Source organism: Dictyostelium purpureum (assembly GCF_000190715.1).
Source record: "Dictyostelium purpureum unplaced genomic scaffold DICPUscaffold_60, whole genome shotgun sequence".
In the NCBI taxonomy this organism is placed as follows: domain Eukaryota; phylum Evosea; class Eumycetozoa; order Dictyosteliales; family Dictyosteliaceae; genus Dictyostelium; species Dictyostelium purpureum.
In genome coordinates this window covers 22,516-39,094 of record NW_003519397.1, presented here as the reverse complement: position 1 = coordinate 39,094, position 16,579 = coordinate 22,516, and the positions used below count along the sequence as shown (strand labels likewise).

Here is a 16,579-nt window from a genome sequence, read left to right as displayed (position 1 = left end):
TTTCAAATCTAAAGAAAATAACAATTATAGTTTTTTATAAAAAAACACATTTTAATCTTGACAATGTTTTAATCTATAAAGATTTTTATTTTTATTTTTTTTTATACTTATTTTTAATTTTTTATTTTTTAAAAAGTGGGGTATATTAAAAAAAATTTTTGTTTTATATTCCCGACTCAATTTTAATAGATGTACATTTAAACCTTCTGTATAATTGATTAGATAATCGACTGTTTTTTTGCTTTATTATTAGTAACTGGAGTGGTAGTGGTAATTCTAACGATTAAAAAGAACTCCATGGATTTTTTTCTGATTTAAATAGTCCATGATGAAAAAAAACAAATTAATTGTAATGTTGGTACCTTTGAATATCAAAACTTAAAAAATTCAGATTTTCAAATAAATATTTTGTAATAAATCATAATTAAAATATAAATTACCCACAAAAATTTATATTAAGAACTCTTCCTTAATTAATAATTAATTTTAAAATAAGGGGTGTGGGTATAATAAAAAAAAATTTCTGTATATTTTTTACCACATTCTTAATTTTAAATTTTAAAATTTTTTTTTATCATTAATTTAAAAAGTAACAAATAGTTTAAAAATGATATATAGTAAATAAACAAAAAGAGGATAAGTAGTGAAGTTATATACTCAATATTAATATATAAAAACAGAGGTCATAAGTCGAACTCAAAAATTTGCAAAAAAATTGGGAGTGCATAAATCAAAAGAAAGAAAAAAATTAAAAAGATACAATCAATAACTTTCCACGTCCTGGGAAAAAAAGTTTGACAAACATGATAAAGGTGTCAATTTTTTAAATAGTAAATTTAACAAAATAAAATTAAGCATTATTTGTTTTGAACAAAATGGATATGGAACAATACCAAACAAATCAGATATTAACATAATATATAAAAGAAAGTTAAGAAACTTCCATTGATTTACACATTTTAGAAGAAAAAGATTTTTTTTTTGTAGTTGTGCATATAAATTTTATTGTGGATCAATAAAAAAATCCTTATTTTGTTTATGGATGAAGTAAAGTTCCAACAATTTGATAATAAACATGGTAGGTCTTCTTGGGCTTATGACATTAATGTTTTACAAGAATCGAGTATCAAGATAAGTGTTGGAAAGGGTACGGGAAATTTTTTTCAATTTTTAATAAATTTAAAATAATTTAAAAAATATAAATATATTTTTTAAAAAAACCAAATAAAGAAAATAAAATTTAATTTTTAATATAAAAAATATAAAAATTTTAATGAATATCAAAACATTATTATAATATAATTTTTATAAAATCCTTTTGTTATTATAAATTATTTCCTCAGGAGAATTATCTTTCACAGATTTACCAAATGTATAAAAAAAAAAAATTAATTCATTTCAATTAAAAACAAAATATATATTAAAAAGATAAAAACTATTTTATAAAATGTAAATTATTAGTAAATATTTATAAAACTATATTTTAAAATATAAAAATTTATAGATTAATTTTTTTTTGTCAAAAAAAAAAAAAATTTCTAAGTTTCCCCCACTCCCATACCCACCCACTTGACTAATTTTTTCTTTTTAAAAACTAAGAAACTTTAAAAAAAAAAAAAAAAACTTAGAATTACATTATTTTTTTGTATGAAAAAAAATTAAAATTCTTGAACAATTTTATTTAATCATTCCATTTTTGAAATATTTGAATAATTATAAAAGACAGAGTTTTCGACAATATCTACTCTTGAAATGTTTGCCCATTCCCTTAATAACACACATTGTTCTATTCTTTCCCAACCCAAATTTGATCTGTTGTCTACATGTAACCAACAACTTAGAACCCAAAAATGTACTTTCAATTTCAACGGACGAAGAAGCAACTCAATGTACATTTCTTATAATTGATTATAATGTTGGATCTTCAATACTATTTTCTTTCCAATATTTTATTGTATCATTTCTATGATCTAAACTTTCTTCTAAGTATTTTTGGATTTCTTTATACTTTGAAATATATGTATTTGTTTCTTTTTTTTCTTCAATAAGCATTTGAATTAAAGGTTCATCATAGTTGCTCTATACTATCTCTTTGGAAAAGTGATAATCTAGAGTATTTATTGTATCATTTGAAAGATTGTTTTTTTCTTTATATTTTTTTGCTACTAAACATTTACCATCTATTAAAAATAAGATATTAGTATATAATTTTTTAATCAATAAATTAAATAATAATATGTATACTTTACCATTTGTAAAATGATATCTAATGCTATAGGGATGTTGATAGCTTTTTGTCTAGATCTTCAAATTTCTTCTGGTAATAGGTCTTTTATTTGTTCCTTCCATTGATAATTAGTTATTAATATTATAATATATTTATTTTTTATAATTTTATATTTATTAATGTTATTATTTATTAATTTATTTTTTTAAAATATAATTTTTTATATTTTTATATATATTAATAAATTTTGATATTGATATATAAATAATAATTTTGAAGTATTTATAGAAAAAAATTATATTAAATTTATTTATTTTTAATTTTAAATAATGTGCTTAATTATATAACTGTTATATTGTAATAAAATCCTCTTAACAATATTTATTTATATTAATAAAAAAAAAAAAAAATTTTAAAAAAAAATTGAAAAAAAATTAAAAAAAAAAAATAAAAGGGGGAAACAACCACACATTACTATATATATTAATTGATTATGATTTAACTGTTTTTTTATTGATTTTTAAACCTTTAAAATAAAAAACTTTTTTTTTTGTTTTTAAAACTTAGAAAAATAAAAAAAAAACTAAAACTTAGAAATTGACTTTAAAAATGGAACTTATTGACCCCGAACTTAGAAACCCCTTTTTTTCAAAAAATAAACTAAATTTTCTACCCTATATTAACCTATGTGGAATGAGTAGTGCTTTAAATGAAAAAATTTAAATGACAAAAATTGACTTACCCCTTCAATACATTCAACAAAATTTTTGTATTAATTGCTAACCACGAGTTTTTGACTTACCCCTTCAATAAGAATGGTGCAAAGGTTAACACTACTTTTATTAATTTATTTTTAGAAAAAATTTTAGAAATTTAATTTTGATTATTTAATTTTAGTTTTTTAATTTTTGTTGATTTTTACACCATTCGACAGATCTTGAAAAGATAAACAACAACACATCTTTTCCACACTGCAAACACCTACCCAAGAAAAAAAAAATCCAAAAATCATCATTAATCTAATATCAAAGATCTTCAATCTTTAACAATCCTTTAGATTAACCTTCAATCTACATTTATTCCATCCTATCCCCACACTTTACAATACTTTCCAAAAAATCACTGATCAATCCCGCATTTCCAACCTTTTACCGATATGTCTGATTCATCATCTATCTCATCTGAAACCATATATGATGAGTTCAACAGCCCCATCAACGACAACACCCCAGCAACGAAGAAACACGTTTACTAACTGTTGTCTAATGTTGATCTATCAATCAACAAAATAAATCAACTCACCTCGCGTGAAAGAAACGGTGGCCTATATCGACATCGCTTTACCTAGGAAAAGATATCCCAAAAGATATTAAGGATAAAATCATTAAACTAATCGTTGAAAGTGGCTGTTGCACCATTCCAAACATAGGTCAAAACAAGGATATTATCAAAATTGATATATCAATAGATAAAATACCAAAACTAATTGACCTAAAGTACCAACACAAACTCAACTTCAGATTATCTTGTCACGATCATCACATCATGACAATCGCCTTAAAAACAAACGATGAAAACCTCATCAAACAAACGGAGCACGGTATACTTAATCCAAGTGAAGGCGGCATGAAACCAACCCTCCATCATATTAAACACTTTGGACAGTACACAAACTTCTTTATAATGTACCCAGACAACTATGATCCTATAACTAAAATGGTAATTGGTGAAGACATGAGTTCATCCAGAATATCTTATAGAAATGTTATAGTCACTGTTAGAAGTAGTAGTAGAATACTACACAGAGAGAAATCTAAAAACACCCAAAAGAACCCACCACCAACAATAAACCAAAAGATGTCACTAATGCCGTACTAAATGATACAGTCCAAACATCAACGTCAAACACACAAAAACCCGCCCCAATTGCAAATCCAATCGATCACCAGAAAAATCATATTCCATCCGGTGACTCCAATTCCTCATCAATCCAATTAAAAGTTAGAGCTATCCTCGATTCACCAAAAACACCAACCTTTTCCTCAATCCATAACCAAAACAAATCACCATTGGCCCTAATGATAATTGCTAACTTCGCCAAACCAGTTGAAAATAATAATCCCCAAATATCAGTCGGGTCAACTCCAATTGAGGCCAATAAAGAGTCACAACAAAAACCAACAAATACTATAAGACTACTCGCAATACAATCGTGTATATGCACCAGCAGATAAGAACCAAAGAATGAATTTGCTGACCAACTTCTTGATCTATATAATAGCCTATACAATAACACAAACATTAACAATTCGATACCACTACAAATCATCATTGGCGACTTCAATTGCGCTGATTACAAAGAGGTACTAAACCATCCCGATAAAAATCTGAAGGAAGAAAGCCTAAGCTTATTAATAGAGTCTCTAGTTAATCTCAACAATCTGCACGATGTAGATTACAAACTAACCAGAAACACTTTCTCACACAGAAATGGTTCAGGTGATAAAAGACTAGATAGAATCTACATAGACAAAAGACTAATAAACCCATCAAGCCAAAACCTCGAGATTAGATACACATCTTACTCCGATCATAAAATCCTCTCTACTACCATTAACGTAATCAACTGTTCAACAGCTCCTAAAAAGCCAAGGTGGAAACTAAATCCCCTTGTTGTTAAGTCCCACAGCGTTATCACACTACTTAAAGCCCACCTCAAAGCCATATCAATACCAGTCAATCTATCAAATTTCAAATTCCAAAACCCAGAAAATCTAATGAAGGAAATCATCGTCTTTTACAAAAGACACCAAATGGAATACCTGAATAGAACCCAAGTTCAAATCAACAATCTTAAAAAACTAATGCTCCACCTAGATTTAACAAAAGAAGCGGAAGCAACTCTTTTCTCTATAATTGAAACTAAGAAACTTGAAAATAAATTCTACAATGATCTAACAAGATAAACACAAGGCGAAATACCATCAAGATACTTATCATCAATTCTCCACAAGAGATCGAAGCAAAACCAAATAACAGCATTAAAGACGATAATGGAACAACAATATAAAACCAAAAAGCAATTGAAAATGAATTCTTAAAATATTTTAAACACTTATACTCAAAAAAAAAGATTGCCCAACAAATTACTAGCAAACTGGATAATTAAAAAAGATGAATCATGGGCCGATCTCGGCTCTCCATTCACCGATTCAGAAATTAACGATGCTATTAAATCATCAAATCCTCATAAATTCCCCGGACCAGATGGTATTAAAACGCCTTTTTTATTACACATAAAAAACATCTAATACCAATACTTAAGTTAGCGTTCAATGATGCTCTTAAAGATCCCTCAACTATTTCAGATTCTTTTAAACAAGGCCCAGCTATCACTCTTCCTATAAAAGGAGATCCACTTCTAATTAAAAATAGAAGACCAATAACACTCACCAACAGTCTTTACAAAATTTTTGCCAAAGTGTTAAATACAGTGCCCCGATTATATATTTAGACCCCCCCAACTTTTTTAAAATGGAAATGATAATTATTGAATTAATAGATCATATTTAATATTTATATAATGACCTCTAAAATAAATCATATTACAAGATATTGGTTTATCTGCTAAAAATTAAAAAAAAAAAAATGGTCTAAATATTTAATCCGTTTTTTCAATTTCAAAAATTTTATTTGTTTTTTTGTTTTTTTTTTAAAATTAAATATAAATGATTATTATTATTTAATATTTAGTATAGCTTCCATGGGCTTTTAATATGACATCCATTCGGTCAGGGAGTAATTCATATAATGATTTTATAATTGATTTTTCTATTGAATGAAATGCATCTTGACATACCTGAACTAGGTCTTGTGATGAGTCACGAAACATTTTTTTTGATACCCTTTCTTTAACAATTGACCAAAGATTTTCAAATTATATTAATATCTGGACTGTAGGGTGGTAATGGATAAACTTGTATATTATTTTCTTCTAAATATTGTTTCACTATCTTTGCTGTATGCGAACTACAGTTGTCATGACAAATGATTGGCACCCTCTCAGGCACTTTATTTTTATCTGCATATTATTCTAAATTTATTTGTGTATCGTTTATTATAATTTCGAGATATAGCTTAGTTCAAAATCCATTTGATAAATGAATAAATAAATTGGAACATTATAAAGAAAATTTCCCAAAAATATTTCATTAACCCCACCCTTTCTAACACTTGTCTTAATACGTGCTTCTTGTAAAACATTAGTGTCATAAGCCCAAGAAGACCTACCATAGTTATTATTATATTATTGGAACTTTACTTCATCCATAAACATATAATTTTCTCATTTTTCCACAAAAAAATTTATATGCACAACTTCAAAAAAAATCTTTTTCTTCTATTATGTCTAATCAATGAGGGATTCCTAACTTTCTTATTATATATTATGTTATATCTCTTTAATATAATTCTTACTGACTTGTATGATATTGTTCCAAATCCATTTTGTTCATACCAAATTATACTTTATTTTATATAGTAAATTTACTATTTTAAAAATTGAAACATAAATCACGTTCATCACGTTCGTCAAACTTTCTTTTATCCCAGGACTTTTACGGTCATTGATTGTGCCTGTTTGTTCTACCTTTTCTATTATTTTTGCTACTGTTGATTTATGTACTCCAATTTTTTTGCAATTTTTGAGTTCGACTTGTGACCTCTGTTTTTATATGATAATATTGAGTATCGAACTTCATCACTTAACCTCATTTTGTTTATTTACTATATATTATTTTTAAAAGTTGGGTTCGGGGTAAGGTTGAAACAACCTATCTTGTTTAAGAAGTTTTTTTTTCTTAGATTTTTGTTCAATAGCAGGTGATTTCGGACTACCTGATTGGTACGGATTGGATTTGATTGGTGTGGTAAGTATTTTATTAAATAAAAATTTTAAATGGTATGTGTGAGGAAAAATCTTCACTTTAAAGAAAAAAAAAAGTTTGGGCATCACAATATTTTTAAAAAAAAAAAAATGAAAGAACAGAATCCAAAGTTTCTTAAAAATATGATTTTAGATTATGTATGTGTTGCTGTAAGGAATTCTTGAAATACAAATTTTTTATGGTTAGATATTAAATTGTTTATTGTTATTAAATAATTGGGTTATGGGTTTAATTTAAAAAAAAATGAGAAAAAAAAAAGATTTATTATTTTTTTTAATAAAACTAAATTCAGTTTTTATTATTTGTAAAATTATTTTATTTTTATTAATTAATTGAAATGAAATTTTATAAAAAAAAAAATTTGTTTATTGTATATTTTTTTCTTTGGTAATAGATTAATAGCTCGGAAAGGTATTTTAAAATTATGCAATTTGAATATTTGCGTCCATTATTATTGATAATTTTCCATTTAATTTTCTTCCTATGATCATTCTGATTACAATGTTGAAAAAAATATTGCAAATAAAGTATCCAGGTCAAATACCATTGAGATCAACCTGGTGGATAAAAATCTCCAAAAATTTAATAAAAAATAAGAAAAAAAAAATAAATAAAATAAAATAAAATAAAATTTTTTATAAAAAAATTTAAAAAAAAAAATTTAAAAAAAATTAGACCGAAATTTTTTTCATTTTAGTATTATTTATTATAATTAATTCCTTTATATATTTAATTTTTATTTTTATATTTTTATTTTCCAAACTTATCATTTTTTTTTTTTTTTTTTAATTTTTATTCTTTCATTCTTTCATTCTTTTTTGCACAATAAATATTAATAATAAAGTTATGAACTATATATAATATTTTTTTTTTTTTAAAAAATTTTATTTTTTCGAAATTTGCCATCCCTCCACAAAAAATATAAAAAAATAAACAAAAAAAATAAAATTATAAACAGAAATAATTAATAATAATAATAAATAATAAACAATCTTGTAATATATTAAATAATAAATAAATTATAAATAAATAAAATGGATGATGATGAATATAGATACAGCAAACAGTGTTATTGTTGGGGAAGAGATTCCCATGGTAATAAAACATACGAGCCCGAAATAATACCCGAGTTGAATAACAAATTTATTGTACAACTATCATGTGGTTCAAATCACTCTTTAGCTTTATCAGGTAATTAATATGCTAGCATTTTATTTTTTATTTAATTTGATAAATATTAATAATTTCTTTTTTTTTATTTTTTTTTTTTTTATAATTTTTTTCTTTTTCTTTTTCTTTTTCTTTTTCTTTTTTTTTTTTTTTTTTTTAAATTTTTTTTATTTTATTATTTAAATTTAAAAAAAAGATGGTGGTGATTTATATAGCTGGGGGAGTACAAATTTAAATGGTCAATTAGGGCATGGTGATTCTAAAAGTTTATATGAAAAACCGAAAAATATAAAGAAGTTTTCATTAATAAAAGCATTAAATGGAGATTCACCGATACAGGTTTCAACAGGTTTAGATTTTTCATTTATATTGACTGATCAAGGATCAATTTACGCATGGGGATCAAATATAGAGGGTCAGCTGGCATTAGGTGCGGATCCAATATCAACTTCATTAAACTCATCTTCAGAATCAAATAAATCATTTTTACAGCCAAAAGACATTTTAACAGTAATGGATAGCTATAGTGATAATTGTCCATTTTTTAATACAGAATCACCAACTGATGTAATGTATGAAACATTAACTTCATCAACATCATCCATTAGATCTTATGTAACCATATCAAAACAACAGAATGAAGAAGCAGCTAAAAGAAGTGCAGTTAGCAGCAGTAAAAATGGCGGATCAATGAATCCTTTTAGTAGTGTTGGTAGTTTTTTTAAAGATATTATCAAGGATAATGGGTCATCATCATCACCAACATCCTCACCGTCTTTATCATCATCAACGTCATCGTCGTTATCGTCATCATTGGATATGAACACATTGTATAGCCATCTCGGAAATGATTTCAAGCATAAAGGAACATTACCACTTAAAATTCATTCATTTCAAAATATTTGTGTATCACAAATTTCATGTGGCTCTAATCATGTTTTATGTCTAAATAAGCAAGGTCAGGTATATTCATGGGGAAACACAGAGCACGGAAAGCTAGGACATGGTGATGATTTTACATTTGTTAGTTCCAATGCAAAATTTATAAACTATCCGAAGAGAATCAAATCTCTTGAAGCAACACCAATTATTAGTATATCTTGTGGCTATTCTCATTGTATGGTATTAACTAAAGACAGTGGTATTATGACTTGGGGCAAAGGTTCAGATGGTCAACTAGGAACAGGACATAGACATGATATTTGGAGCCCATATGAAATCAAAAGAGTAATTGGTTTTGATGAAAAAATTGTTCAAATCTCTTGTGGTTATTTTAATTCATTTTTTATAACCTTAGAAAAACGAGAACTTTATTCTTTTGGTTGGGGAATAACTCTGGGTAAACTGGATGATCAATTATTACCAACAAAATTTATTTTTCAAGAGCCTCTGGAATCAACAAACAACAGTGACTATGATGAAATTAATGGTAATCCAAAGTATAAAATTAAACAAGTGTCAAGTGGCTATTCTCATACATTAATTTTAAATGAGAATGGTGAATGCTTTTCTTTAGGTCAAGGTGAGTTTGGTCAACTGGGTATTCCACAAGACCATCCATCCATCTCCAATGATAGCTTTCTAAAATCGCCTGTTTTAATTGAAAAACTATTACCTTACTATGTAGAGTCAGTCCAATGTGGTAGATGGCATTCACTAGCGATTGTATCAAATAGAGAACTACAAAAAGAATCATCAGAAAAACAAAATAAGAAAAAGCAAACCCATTGCAACAACAAAAAATCATCAACAACAGATCTAGAAATGCTAGAGGAGTTTGAATCAAATTTAGAAGAAATAGAACGTATGATCAATCAGACAGTCTCTGGATATAGTAATAATAAAGATGATATCTTTGATGGCCTTCAACTGTCATTCGAAGCAATTATTGGATTTTTAAATGAAAACAAAACTCAAGAAGATGATTCAATTATAACAACCAACGACGAATTTGAAAAATCATTCTTTTTTATTCAGCAAGATTATATTGGAAATAAAAACGATCATGACGATGATGAAGATGATTTTTCCTATCAAAACAAACAACAACAAAGTGAGCTACCACAAGAGCAAAAAAGCAAACCATTCCTAGACTTCCTATTTAAATCAAAATCGCCTCACTCAAAAACCACCAGTGCGTTCACAAACGGTATCGATGTAGATTCATCTGAAGAGCAAGAACATATAATTCAACTCCTATTAACCAAATTTCTACCAAAATTTGATGTATACTCTAAAAGAAAAGAATGGAAACAATTATGGCGTAAAGGATTCCCACCTGCCATTCGTGGAATACTATGGAAAAAAGCCATTGGAAACAAATTAGAAATTAATGGTGCACTCTATCATGGTCTATTGGCACAGCTATCTGATTTACAAGAACGTCTCAATAAAGATAAAAAGGAATATGGTGAAGGATTCGAAGCGAATCTACCACCAAATCTACCCAAAGAATATCAAACGTTCATCAAAACAAACAATATGGTCGAAGTGGATCTACCTAGAACTTTTCCGCAACTAAAACTCTTTGCCAAGTATGGCGCATTATATGAACAATTAAAAAACATGTTGTTATTATTTTCATTATATTCGCCACAAATTGGTTATGTTCAAGGCATGTCTTATTTAGCTGGAATTCTATGTCTCTTTATGGATCCATTCGAATCATTTGTATGCTTTACAAATTTTTTAAATAATCATTATTTTAACAGTCTCTTTAGAATGGATATCAAAGGTATCGTCAAACATGTTAAAATATTCGATTTTATTTTCAAAAATGAAATACCGAAACTTTACGAAAAATTTTGCGAATTAGGTTTATCAACTGAACACTTTTTATTGGAATGGTTCATGACATTATTTACAAAACAATTACCTTTAAATATAGTATTTAGAATTTGGGATTGTTATATAATGGAAGGTGAATCATTTATATATTCAACTTCAATTGGTATGTATTAATATTATAAAAAAAAAAAAAAAAAAATAATAATAATAATAATCAATTCAAATAATTTAATTGATACTAATATTTTTTTTAAACACAATTAGGTATCCTAAAGCTTTGTAAAAAATTTATTTTATTATCAAATTTCGAAGAGTCTTTAAATATTATAAAGTCAACTCCCCATGATTTGAAAGAGGATGATTTATTCGACAGCATTAAAAGTATCAAAATTCATAATAGTGTCAAGAAAATAATTAACCTTGTTAATAAAGATTATTCGTAAAGTAACTTACTTTATCTCTCCCCAAAAAAAAAAAAAAAAAACTATGTTGTCATATCTTTTTTGATTTATTTTTATTACACAAATTATTAATTAATACGTTTATTATAATTAATTAAAAATTTCTATGAATTATATTTTTATAAAATTAAAAAACTGTATTTTTCAGTAGGTTATTTAAAGTTCAAAAATAAATTTTTAAAATTTTAAAAGAAATTAATCTATAAATAAAATACTAACTAATTTTCAAAAAAAAACAAACAACTAATAAAACTTATTAATAGAAACTTAATAAAAAAAAAAAAAAGAGATTAATTAAAGATTTATATTTTTGATTTAATGTTGATTATTATAATAATGAGTAATTTGATTTTGATTTTGATATTGATTATCAACCATTATTTTTTTTTTTCACTAAGATTTCATATCAAATCCAAAACACTTTTAATTTTAATTTATAATAATAATTAACTTAAAAACCACTCCACAAAATGTAACGCATCTAAATACCAATCACCACATGTGCATTCCCACCCACATTCAAATAAATATTAAAAAAAAAAAAAAGAGGCACCTTAACAGCCCACCACATTCACACACAAAATCACACAATAAAAAGACATATTAATAATATTTAAAAAATGTACCAAATATAAAGAATCAAATACTTTTATTTTAATTTTTATTATTAATAATTTAAAAAAAATAAAAATTCAAAAAAACCATAATATTTTTTGCTCTACAAAAAATCTTTTAATATGTGATATAAAATTAAATGTGTTTTTTTTTTTAAATTTAGTTTTTTTAATTCTATTAAATATTCCATTAATGGAATTTATAATAAGTATCCAGCCCAAAAAGGTTTTTTTTAGAATTTTATTGGAGGTTTACAAAACTTTTTTTTCAATCTGAAAATCTCAGCTCCACTTTCAAATAATTTTTTTTTTCTACTTTTCTTTTTTTGGATCAAAGTCTCTTTAAAATCTAATAAACTCATCCCCCTCCCCAATACATAACTCCATAAAAAACGGTTCAAAATTCATAAAAACAATTAAAAAAAAAACACTAACGCACACACCCACGCATATATACATTGTCAATATTATGTGTAACTCTGATTTCAATAGAAATTTATAATCTATTGAAAAAGAGATTTATACAATGATTATAAGGTAAAAAAAAAAACCTATCACTTTTAAATCTCACACTTTATTATTAAAGAGAGTATCAAAAATCAACATCCTTTAATATGGTTTTTTAATTTAATATATATTTTGAATATAATCAATATCAATCTTGTATAATTTTAATTAAAAAAAATTTTAAAAAAAATTATAAAAAAATATAAATTTTTCACAAATTAATTATTGTTTCTTTTTTTGTTAACAAAAAAAAAAAAAAAATAGGTTATTATAACAAGATTTTTTTTTTTTTTAACCTCGAACGACCTCAAAAAAAAAAAAATTGTAATTTACACTTTTTACATTATCATTAACCTATTTTTATCAATGATTTGACAAAAAAAACCCCAATAATTTTTTTTATTTTTTTTTTAATTAAATTATTTTTTTTACTTTTTTTTTTTTTATTTTTCTTTTATTTTTATAAAACTGCATAAATATAAAAAGAGAACAAAAAAAAAAAATCTTCATTCAGCTTAAAATAAATATTATTTAAAATACATATTTATATAAATATTTATTGATAAACAAAAAACAAAAACAACATCACAACAACAACACTATTTATATTTTTTTATATTTTTAACATTAAAAAAAAAAAAACACCACTATATCACCAAATACAAAAACACTTACTTACCACACACCCACCCACATATTTAAATTTTTTATTTTTAAATCACACACACCCTCACTTTTAACCATCAGCTTTTAACAATATTAATTTTTAATTAAAAATCAAAAAAAAAAAAAAACCACCTCCTAATAGTATATCCAATAATTTTTTTTTGTTTATTATATAATATCAGAAAGAATATATTTAACCACAATACACACATACCAACAACAACAACAACAACTCTTTTTTTTCAAACAAAATATATATAATTTTTTATTTATTTTATTTTTTATTTAATTTTTAATTTTTTTTTTTTATTTCATAATATAATAATTTTTATTTATTTTAAAAAAAAAAATATATTTAAATTTACTTTTGATTAAATTATTTTTATTTAAAAAATAAAGCTATTATACATATACATAAAATATAAAATACAAAACATAAACATATAATAAATAATATTTTTCATATTCAATTTTAATTTTAAAATGTCACAATTAGAACAAATTATCAAGGATAGAAACTTAGCTTTAGTTTTTAGACAATTCCTCTACAATAGATTCAATAATGAAAACTTTTCATTTTGGTTAGAAGCAGAAAATTATAAATATTTAGACAAGAGTGAAATGGAAGCTAGATCCAAAGAAATCTTTGCCAAATACTTCTTGTCAACTAGCAAATACGAATTAAATATTAATCACCAAGATAGAAAAGATTTAGAAGAAAAAATCAATAACAATGTTATTACAAATGAAACCTTTGCTAGAATTCAACAAGATATTAAAAAACACATGGAAACTGATGCCATTCCATTATTCTTAAAATCTGAAGATTATAAGAAATATAAGGGTAAATATATAAAAATATATTTAAATTTTAAATAATCAGAATATTAACTTTTTTTTTTTTATTTTTTTTTTTTCAATTAGATTCACAAACAATGATCTCAATTCCAGACAGAGATAGAAGTGTAACTGTTGGCATGATTGAAGAATTTTTCAAAAATAGACAACTTGAAACCCAATAAAATAAAAATTAAAAAATGTATTTTATTGAAAAAAAAAACTAAAAATAATTTTTTCTTCCAAAAACTAAAAAAAAAAAAAAAACAATTATTAAAAAGTATTAGTAATAGTGTAAAACCATAAAAAAACAAATATAGCAATATGCCAATATATTTTAAATAAACTTTTATTTGTAAATTATTAAAAAAAAAAAAAAAACTTTATAATCTAAAAAAATAATTTTATTTTCAAGATAAATCGCGTGTGTATAAAAATAAATGTATTTTCTTTACACAAATGGTATATTTTATTTTAAATACCTTCTGTAATTTAGTTTAAAATGTAATCTATTTTTTTTTTTTTGTTTTTTTTAAATCTAAATTTTTATTAATTTTGGAAATTTAAAAAAAAAAAAAGGATGAAGTACAACAATGATTTTTTTTTTTTTTTTTTTTGGCGATTAGAAATGGTAATTAGGATATGAATGGGGGGTGGGATTGGTTTTCTTTTGTTTTTTTTTGTTTTTTTTTGGCGTGATTTGTTTTGTTGTTTTATTTTATTTTATTAAAAGTATGATATGTAAGGTATGTATTTGTATATAAATTTAAATAATGATATAATTAAGACTCTTCATTGTCAATGAATTGATGGGGATTTTCTTCTCTTTTACATTCACCTTTAGAAAAATCGTAGGTATATTTATAGCAAATACCAGAAGCACAAATTACATTAATTGAATTTGGAGTAGAACCAAAGGCACAAATTGATCTTGATTCTGGAATTTGAAACTGTACAGCACTCCATTCTGACTTGAAGTAATTTGTTGGTAAAATATCACCCATAAATGAAAAACTGTTATAAATAAAAAAATAAATTAGAATAATTGATATTATTTAATCTACACTATACAATTTTATATTTTAAAACATACGTTGATTGTCTATTTTTTTGTTGACCTTCTTCTGATGACTCTTTGGTTACATTTGGATTTGCTTGTTTTGCCATTGATAAATCGAAAATGTGGCCAGTATTTTTATCTGAAGAAACGCATAAAGCTGATGAATCATTATTGAATGCTATACTATAAATCTCTGCTCTATTTGTTCCTCTTCTTAATTCTTTAACTTTTTCACCTGTAGCTGTATCAAAAATACGAATAAGTGTACCCTTTTCTGAAGCGGTAGCTAAAAGTGTACCATCTTTATTGAGAGCAATTTGAGAGAGTGCACTTTCATGAGCTGGAATAATTTGAGTTTGTTTAAGATCGTAAAGTTCGACGTGTACATATCCTGGTTTTAAACCTGGACATGCTAATACATTGACACTACCTGGGCAAATTGCACAAATACCTTTAGGATTAAGTGTAGTTTCTAATTGGTGAACTAATTGTAAATCTGAAAAATTATAAAGATAAACTTTATTTTCGAGTACAACAACAATTCTAAATAATAATAACAAAAATAAAATAATATTTGTATTAATATTTAAAATTAAAAAAAGAAATCAAGATTATTTTTATCTTTTTATAAAAATAGATATTTTTTGATTATATCTAACTCTAAATACATACCTATCTCTTCTTAATTTGACTGCTTTAACCTCTGATTTAAATTCTAATTTTGCGATACATTTATTTTGATAATCATCCCAAATCATAACTTGGTTTGGTGTATATCTTGGTTTTTTACCACCACCTACAATAGCAAGTATGTTACATCTAAATAACATTTCGACAATTCCTACACCGCCATCAAAAACTCTTCCAAATCTTTCCTTGAATGGATCACATGAGAATATAAGAAACCCTTTTTCTGTACCACATGCAAAGCAACTATAATCTTGGTTAAAATTTGCAAACAATAAATTTGGATGTTTTTCTTTACAATTTGCTAAATTCATTTTATGATTTTTTATAAAAACTGAAACTAAAACAACTGAACTTTAAAATTGAATTTATATATAGCTATTATTATTTATTATTATTGTTTTGAAAATAAAGAGGAAAAAAATTTTAAAAATTAAAAAAAATATTTTATTTTTTTTTTTTAAATTTTTTAAAATTTTTTTTTTTTATTTTTAAAAAAAAAATAATATTATTTGTTTGAGTATGTGTGTTGGCTTTAAAATTTAAGTTTTTAAAACCAATATTAAATTATTATTTCGAATTATAGATTTAAATATGAACTATAATATATTACTTAT

General features: G+C 24.4%; 7 protein-coding genes across 7 annotated transcripts; 3 read left to right on the top strand and 4 right to left on the bottom strand.

Moving 5' to 3' along the window:
- Positions 1-1,645: 1,645 nt before the first annotated feature.
- DICPUDRAFT_71988 (uncharacterized protein) lies at positions 1,646-2,457 on the bottom strand. The gene is made up of 2 exons (XM_003286000.1): positions 2,250-2,457; positions 1,646-2,180 (listed from the first exon to the last, which is right to left on the bottom strand). Exon 2 carries the CDS (start codon positions 1,893-1,895, stop codon positions 1,686-1,688), a length of 210 nt encoding a protein of 69 aa, XP_003286048.1. The 5' UTR covers positions 1,896-2,180; positions 2,250-2,457; the 3' UTR covers positions 1,646-1,685.
- A 1,315-nt stretch (positions 2,458-3,772) lies between these two features.
- DICPUDRAFT_149984 (uncharacterized protein) lies at positions 3,773-5,741 on the top strand (the record flags this gene model as incomplete). The annotated part of the gene is made up of 4 exons (XM_003286022.1): positions 3,773-4,016; positions 4,085-4,439; positions 4,509-4,845; positions 5,553-5,741. 4 exons carry the CDS (start codon positions 3,773-3,775, stop codon positions 5,739-5,741), a joined length of 1,125 nt encoding a protein of 374 aa, XP_003286070.1.
- A 228-nt stretch (positions 5,742-5,969) lies between these two features.
- DICPUDRAFT_149983 (uncharacterized protein) lies at positions 5,970-6,119 on the bottom strand (the record flags this gene model as incomplete). Its single annotated transcript, XM_003285999.1, has 1 exon — positions 5,970-6,119. The coding sequence occupies one exon, from the start codon at positions 6,117-6,119 to the stop codon at positions 5,970-5,972; it is 150 nt and encodes a 49-aa protein (XP_003286047.1).
- Positions 6,120-6,344: 225 nt separating this feature from the next.
- Positions 6,345-6,732, bottom strand: DICPUDRAFT_149982 (uncharacterized protein; the record flags this gene model as incomplete). Its single annotated transcript, XM_003285998.1, has 2 exons — positions 6,345-6,513; positions 6,704-6,732. 2 exons carry the CDS (start codon positions 6,730-6,732, stop codon positions 6,345-6,347), a joined length of 198 nt encoding a protein of 65 aa, XP_003286046.1.
- A 1,475-nt stretch (positions 6,733-8,207) lies between these two features.
- DICPUDRAFT_86979 (uncharacterized protein) lies at positions 8,208-11,573 on the top strand (the record flags this gene model as incomplete). Its single annotated transcript, XM_003286021.1, has 3 exons — positions 8,208-8,364; positions 8,540-11,293; positions 11,395-11,573. 3 exons carry the CDS (start codon positions 8,208-8,210, stop codon positions 11,571-11,573), a joined length of 3,090 nt encoding a protein of 1,029 aa, XP_003286069.1.
- A 1,660-nt stretch (positions 11,574-13,233) lies between these two features.
- DICPUDRAFT_94082 (uncharacterized protein) lies at positions 13,234-14,595 on the top strand. Its single transcript, XM_003286020.1, has 2 exons — positions 13,234-14,222; positions 14,303-14,595. The coding sequence occupies exons 1-2, from the start codon at positions 13,862-13,864 to the stop codon at positions 14,398-14,400; spliced, it is 459 nt and encodes a 152-aa protein (XP_003286068.1). The 5' UTR covers positions 13,234-13,861; the 3' UTR covers positions 14,401-14,595.
- Positions 14,596-14,832: 237 nt separating this feature from the next.
- On the bottom strand, positions 14,833-16,397 carry DICPUDRAFT_54001 (uncharacterized protein). Its single transcript, XM_003285997.1, has 3 exons — positions 15,948-16,397; positions 15,309-15,818; positions 14,833-15,229 (listed from the first exon to the last, which is right to left on the bottom strand). The coding sequence occupies exons 1-3, from the start codon at positions 16,274-16,276 to the stop codon at positions 14,998-15,000; spliced, it is 1,071 nt and encodes a 356-aa protein (XP_003286045.1). The 5' UTR covers positions 16,277-16,397; the 3' UTR covers positions 14,833-14,997.
- Positions 16,398-16,579: the final 182 nt, after the last annotated feature.